Below are 6093 nucleotides of genomic sequence, written 5' to 3' on the forward strand. Positions count from 1 at the left end.
TCCGGGGCGCCTCGGACTTCTGGTCCCGGCACCCGGGCTGATGCCCCAAGACTCCGCCTTCCCAGGAGCCCCTGCGGCCCGGCGCGAAGATGGCGGCGGCGGCAGCGGCAGGGCTTCCTTGAAGCAGCTGCGATGGAGCCTCCCCCGGCCCCGGGGCCGGAGCGGCTCTTTGACTCGCACCGGTAAGAGCTCCAAAGAGAAGAGGCCGGCTCCCGCGTCCTCTCGGCCTTCGGCACTTGATCACCTCGCCTTTCGCCCCCAGGCTCCCAGGTGACGGCTTCCTGCTCCTCGCGCTGCTGCTCTACGCGCCCATCGGGTTCTGCCTCCTCGTCCTGCGTCTCTTTCTGGGGATCCACGTCTTCCTGGTCAGCTGCGCGCTGCCGGACAGCGTCCTTCGCAGGTTCCGACTCGGGCACTCTGGGAGTCTCTGGGCTGGGACCGGCCGGAGGTCGGACAGTCACCACAGCCTGTATTCCCAGGTTCGTGGTACGGACCATGTGTGCAGTGCTGGGGCTGGTGGCTCGACAGGAGGACTCCGGACTTAGGGATCACCGCGTCAGGGTCCTCATTTCCAACCATGTGACACCTTTCGATCACAACATAGTCAACCTGCTCACCACCTGTAGCACCGTGAGTGGGGGCGGGGGCGAGGCCCCGATCGCCACCGGGTGGATCACTGGGCCCAAACTCAAGGCTCACCTCTCCCGGCTTGGGGTTTCTCTTGGGAGATACCGAGCCTTGCCCCTGACCCCACTCCACTACCCCTTATCTCATTTATTTTCTCTTTTCCTTCCATTCTTCTTGCTTTCTCTCCTCCCGTTTCCCAGCCTCTGCTCAATAGTCCCCCCAGCTTTGTGTGCTGGTCTCGGGGCTTCATGGAAATGGATAGGCAGGGGGAGTTGGTGGAGTCACTCAAGAGATTCTGTGCTTCCACGAGACTTCCCCCTACCCCTCTACTGCTGTTTCCTGAGGAAGAGGCCACCAATGGCCGGGAAGGACTCCTGCGCTTCAGGTGAGTGAGCACAGATATCTGGCTCCAACTGGTTGAGCTGGTGATCACTTAGTTTTCAAAACTTTCAGCCTGTCCCATTCAGTCCTAGTTCATTCCATTTTTTTGTCATTTTTAGTTCTTTCCCTGGATCTCTTCCTTGTTTATCTGCTTGTGCAGCTGGACCATTTACTGTTCTAAGTTGGGTATGAGCTGCTGGCTGGGCTACCTGGACTCCCATCCTAGTCTCTCTTTTCTCTTCTAGTTCCTGGCCATTTTCTATCCAGGATGTGGTACAGCCTCTTACCTTGCAAGTTCAGAGACCCCTGGTCTCTGTGGTGAGTGTGTGCTAGACAGGGAATCTCTGGGGTTTGGAGGGGAACTTTCCCACCCCTGGTCTTGGCTTAGGCCTCACTTCATACCCTCCCCTCAGACGGTGTCAGATGCCTCCTGGGTCTCAGAACTGCTGTGGTCACTTTTCGTCCCTTTCACGGTGTATCAAGTAAGGTATTAACTGTCCTCACTTTTTGGTGGCTGGGAAGAGGCTCACCTCAAGGTCAAGGACGTAGTGGCCTCTGCTCTGTCCATTTGTAGGTTTTTTATTATCAAAGTTCAACCACAGAGGCAATAACATTTACTATTTCCCCACCCTTACCATCACTGTCCCATGAAAAGAGGTACCAAAGTTAGGAAGAGATGACAGTCTCTATTCTGAGTTCCCTAATATGGCACTGGGTTGTTTTTTGCAGGTGGCTTCATCCTGTTCATCGCCAGCTGGGGGAGGGGAATGAGGAGTTTGCACTTCGAGTACAACAGGTGGTAGGGTACACAGGCAGGGTGGAAGTACCTCCTTGGGGAGAGGAGTAGGAGGTCTTAAGATCTTGACACTTAAAACCTTGCAATTTTCCTAGTTGTTGGCCAAGGAATTGGGACAAACAGGGACACGCCTCACACCAGCAGACAAAGCAGAACACATGAAGCGACAAAGACACCCCAGACTGCGCCCCCAGTCAGGTGTGTTTCCTCTATACACAAAGCTTTTTGATTTTGTTTTTGTTTGTTCATTTTGTTTTGTTTCAGCCTATTGTGATTTCCTATTTCTGAGCTAGTCAGCTTCTCCTCCTTCCTAGTTCTCTGTTTACCATGTATCTGATTTTTTCTTTTTTCTGTTTTTCCTTTTTTTTTTTTTTTTTCCTGCAGCCCAGTCTTCTTTCCCTCCCTCTCCTGGCCCTTCTCCTGATGTACAACTGGCAACTCTGGCTCAGAGAGTCAAGGAAGTTTTGCCCCATGTGCCATTGGGTGTCATCCAGAGAGACCTGGGTATGGGAAAGGGTGGCCACACACAGTGACAAACACAAGGAGGAAAAGTGGGTTGTGAAAGAAGAAGATGAGCAGGGAATGGACTCCCTTCTCCTCTTTTCCTTTCTTCCCAGCTAGAACTGGCTGTGTAGACTTGACCATCACTAATCTGCTTGAGGGGGCTGTGGCTTTCATGCCTGAAGACATCACTGAGGGAACTCAGTCTCTGCCCACAGCCTCCACCCCAAAGGTGAGACCCAGGAAGTGGTCAAGTCCAAGATTTAGGGTAGGTTGGGGCAGTCTACATATACCCTATCCCTAGTTTCTCTTTTTGATCCTGAGACCCTAGCACAGTGCCTCTCTTGCAAAGTAGGCATTCGATGCGTGTTTAATGATGATGACTTCGCAAGCCCTCTGACATTGTGATCACCTCAGTTCCCCAGCTCTGGCCTGGTGACCCCTCAACCCACAGCCCTAACATTTGCCAAGTCTTCCTGGGCCCGTCAGGAGAGCCTGCAGGAGCGCAAGCAGGCACTATATGAATATGCAAGAAGGTGAGGGGGATAGAGGACAATGAGTAAGAAGGGGCAAGTTGCAAAGGGCATTATGGAGCTAATGTGACAAAGCCTACACAATGTCTCTCCCTGTGTCCCACAGGAGATTCAGAGAGAGACAGGCCCAGGAGGCTGACTGAGCTCAAAGGAACAGGATGGCACCCAGAGCCGCAGGACGGAGACTGGGGGCAGCCCTCACCCAACTCACAAAAGGCCGGATGAGTGGGTGGTAAAAAGGGAGGGATGGGGCTCCCCCAATCTCAAATTAAATTCAGGGTTTTCACTCAAGGTCTCTGTTGCCTCTGTGGGTTTCAAAAGCCCCATGAACAGGTTCCTTTTCCCTTGGTTAGAGGGTACACGGGTAAGTCTCCTTGTAGGTATATGAGGGGTGGCTAGAATGGAACTGTGCGAAATCATCTATGCCAAAAAATAAGTGATCCTGAGAAAGTGTAAATAAAATGAAGATAGGCAGCAGCTGGACCCCAGCTTGGATGTTCAGCACTGTATGAATACATAGGTTTGTAAAGCTGCTGCTGTAAAACTACAAGTCCCAGAATGTCTTTCACAAGCACAGGACTCTCGGGTTCACACATGCTCAGTGTCTTGGTAGAAGCCTGTTTTCCATAGGTTCCTGGATAGGTTAAATCAAGTGGAGCAAATGGCCCCACCCTAAAAGCAAACTTTAGGATTGGAGTTTGAGCCTAGCCTAAGGGTGGAACCGGAACTTACCTTTGTACTTCAAGCAAGTCAGGGTTGGTTGGGTAGGTTTGGAACCGGCTGCCGTCCTGAGGCGTCTCACAGCTGCAAGCAGGTTTGAATCCAAGATTCTTATGACCCTGCTCTCCTGCCCCTACCCCTCATATTATTTATTTTCTTCTTGGGAACTTCCAGCAGGTTATTATGTCTCGTTCCTGTTGCCCCCAAGAACCCCTGTGTTACAAGATTTTTACTACAGGTTAAAAGTTAACTATCCATGGTTCCTTAGAAACACCTAGCACTGTCTCCCAGCAAGCAAGAAATGCTGGAAAGAATGGACCCTGGGGCCTTATTACCTGAGGTGGGAAGACGGTGTCAGACACCAAATATGAGGTCTTACTAGCTGCCCTGCCTCCTTTAGGTTCTGCCGGATAGCCACCATGGCCTCTCAGCCTCCTAGGCTGGCAGAAGAGTGTAGCTCAAGTCCTCGGGAGTCTGAATTGGCTGTAAACCCCTTTGATGGGCTTCCCTTTTCTTCCCGCTACTACGAGCTGCTTGAGCAGCGCCGAGCCTTGCCCATCTGGGCTGCTCGCTTCACCTTCTTGGAGCACTTGGAGAGCAGCCCCACTGGAGTGGTGCTAGTGTCTGGAGAGCCTGGCTCTGGCAAGAGCACCCAGGTGGTGGGAGATTCTGGGAGTGGACAAGGGGAGGGGCTAAGGGATTTGGCCTTTTTCTAGGTAAGGGATGGGTTGTGCGGGGATACAGGGGAGTTGGGCAGAGGGAGATGGGCTAGGCTGGTAAAGAACCAAGGACTCCCCAAATCAGGAGCCCTGGCCGTAGGCCCTCCCCAGCACTTCTGATTGAATCCCTCTATTTCTGACCAATTTTCCTTTTCTACCCCTACCCCAGATCCCTCAGTGGTGTGCAGAGTTTGCATTAGCCAGAGGGTTCCAGAACGGCCAGGTTACTGTCACTCAGCCTTACCCTCTGGCAGCCCTGAGCTTGGCTGTGCAGGTTGCTGATGAGATGGACCTGACTCTGGGTCATGAGGTTGGATACAGCATCCCTCAAGAGAACTGCACAGAGTCTGACACCCTGCTCAGGTGGGGTCCTTTGCACGCCTGACCTCAATCTAATTTCCTTCACCAAGTAGAAATGTCCATACCCTTCCCCAACCCAGTTCACCCTTTTAAATCATGCACAGTACAAGTATTAAATTAAGCCTCTGAGTTCCAGCCAGGAATGTGAGATCCCCTCACATTCACCTTGAAAATCTAACTTCCCTGTTTATGAACCAGATGTCCTCAGTGGAGTTGAGGTGTCATAGTTATAACTCCCCAAGCTCAGAAAGTCAGTCACAGTATCTTTTTCTGACTCTCAATATCAAAATCCAGGTCCCTTGAGGAGAGGTTCCCTTGGACTTCTAGGACCAATCAGTGTCCATCCTGATTCCTCTGCCTACTACCAATGTCAACAGGTTCTGCTGGGACAGGCTGCTTCTGCAGGAGGTGGCCTCATCCCGGGGCGTTGGAGGCTGGGGTGTGCTGGTGCTGGATGAGGCTCAAGAGCGGTCGGTGGCCTCAGACTCACTTCAGGGGCTGCTGCGAGATATCAAGCTAAGAAACCTTCCAGGGGACCCTAAAGTGGTTGTGGTTACCGACCCAGCCCTTGAACCTAAGCTCCAGGCCTTCTGGGGCAATCCTCCTACTGTGCACATACCCAAAGAACCTGGTGGGAGTCCCACCCCTGTCTACAGAGACACTATCCCTATTGATCCAGTGGAAGCTGCCTGTCAAGCTGTGCTTGAGTTGTGTCAAAAGGAGGTTCCAGGAGATGTGCTTGTGTACCTGTCCAGTGAGGAGGTAAAATAATGGGATTACACACACACACACACACAAAAAAAAAAATGCTTAGGCTAACAATGTAGCTCAATGGTAGAGGGCTTACATAGCATACATGAGGCCCTGGGTTTGATTCCCAATACTGCCAAAAAAATAAATAAATAATCATGTATGCCTTCCTGTCCTGAGGGGATGGGATACTGGAGTGGTGGTATTTACTCTGCTGGGGTCTTAGGGAAAACAAGAATTTCAGGATAGAGCTGCCACCCACTTTTTGATTTCTAACGCAGGGATTTATGGTTCAGTGAACTGAAATGATAACATCCCCAACTTTCTGAGTATATACAGTTTTCAGAGTGAAGGGCCATAGTTTCCATCAGTTTGACAAAGGAGTTTCTGACTCCCCCTAAAAGGTGAGAACTGCCCTAATGGCCTGCCCCTCTCTTCAGGAAATTTCCCTGTGCTGTGAATCCTTGTCGAGGGAAGTGGGGACCTTAGCTCTCCCAGGACCTCAACCACGGGTGCTGCCCCTTCATCCGGGCTGTGGCCAAGCGATACAGGCTGTATATGAGGACACAGATATGGGTGCCCGGAAAGTTGTGGTCACTCATTGGCTGGCTGACTTCTCCTTCTCCCTCCCTTCTATCCATCATGTCATTGATTCAGGACTGGAGCTTCGAAGTGTGAGTGAGATAAGGGGGAGTGGGGCTAAAGT

At 51.7% G+C, this 6093-nt stretch overlaps 2 protein-coding genes across 10 annotated transcripts in view; both read left to right on the plus strand.

The window, feature by feature from the left end:
• Nucleotides 1-24: 24 nt before the first annotated feature.
• Nucleotides 25-3129, plus strand: Aup1 (AUP1 lipid droplet regulating VLDL assembly factor). 7 transcript variants are annotated; one of them, XM_005329380.5, is made up of 12 exons: nt 25-182; nt 263-400; nt 480-630; nt 828-1012; nt 1254-1326; nt 1422-1495; nt 1738-1804; nt 1900-2002; nt 2189-2308; nt 2422-2537; nt 2723-2841; nt 2945-3129. In XM_005329380.5, the coding sequence occupies exons 1-12, from the start codon at nt 133-135 to the stop codon at nt 2979-2981; spliced, it is 1233 nt and encodes a 410-aa protein (XP_005329437.2). In that variant the 5' UTR covers nt 25-132; the 3' UTR covers nt 2982-3129. The 7 variants fall into 7 exon arrangements, with proteins under 7 accessions (XP_005329437.2, XP_040126886.1, XP_040126885.1 ...); XM_040270952.2 differs by lacking the exon at nt 2723-2841; XM_040270951.2 differs by lacking the exon at nt 2189-2308.
• Nucleotides 3130-3267: 138 nt separating this feature from the next.
• Nucleotides 3268-6093, plus strand: part of Dqx1 (DEAQ-box RNA dependent ATPase 1) — a 7652-nt gene continuing 4826 nt past the window's right edge. The window contains exons 1-5 of one of the 3 annotated variants that reach the window (XM_005329378.4): nt 3268-3652; nt 3959-4214; nt 4447-4640; nt 5015-5399; nt 5828-6061. In XM_005329378.4, coding sequence (XP_005329435.1) covers nt 3978-4214; nt 4447-4640; nt 5015-5399; nt 5828-6061 — 1050 coding nt within the window. In that variant the 5' untranslated portion in view covers nt 3268-3652; nt 3959-3977. Of the gene's footprint in view, nt 4215-4446; nt 4641-5014; nt 5400-5827; nt 6062-6093 lie in introns of all 3 variants that reach the window. The other 2 variants (XM_040270949.2, XM_078028961.1) reach the window with 2 other exon arrangements.

This window comes from Ictidomys tridecemlineatus, chromosome 12, assembly GCF_052094955.1.
Source record: "Ictidomys tridecemlineatus isolate mIctTri1 chromosome 12, mIctTri1.hap1, whole genome shotgun sequence".
Taxonomy (NCBI): Eukaryota; Metazoa; Chordata; class Mammalia; order Rodentia; family Sciuridae; genus Ictidomys; species Ictidomys tridecemlineatus.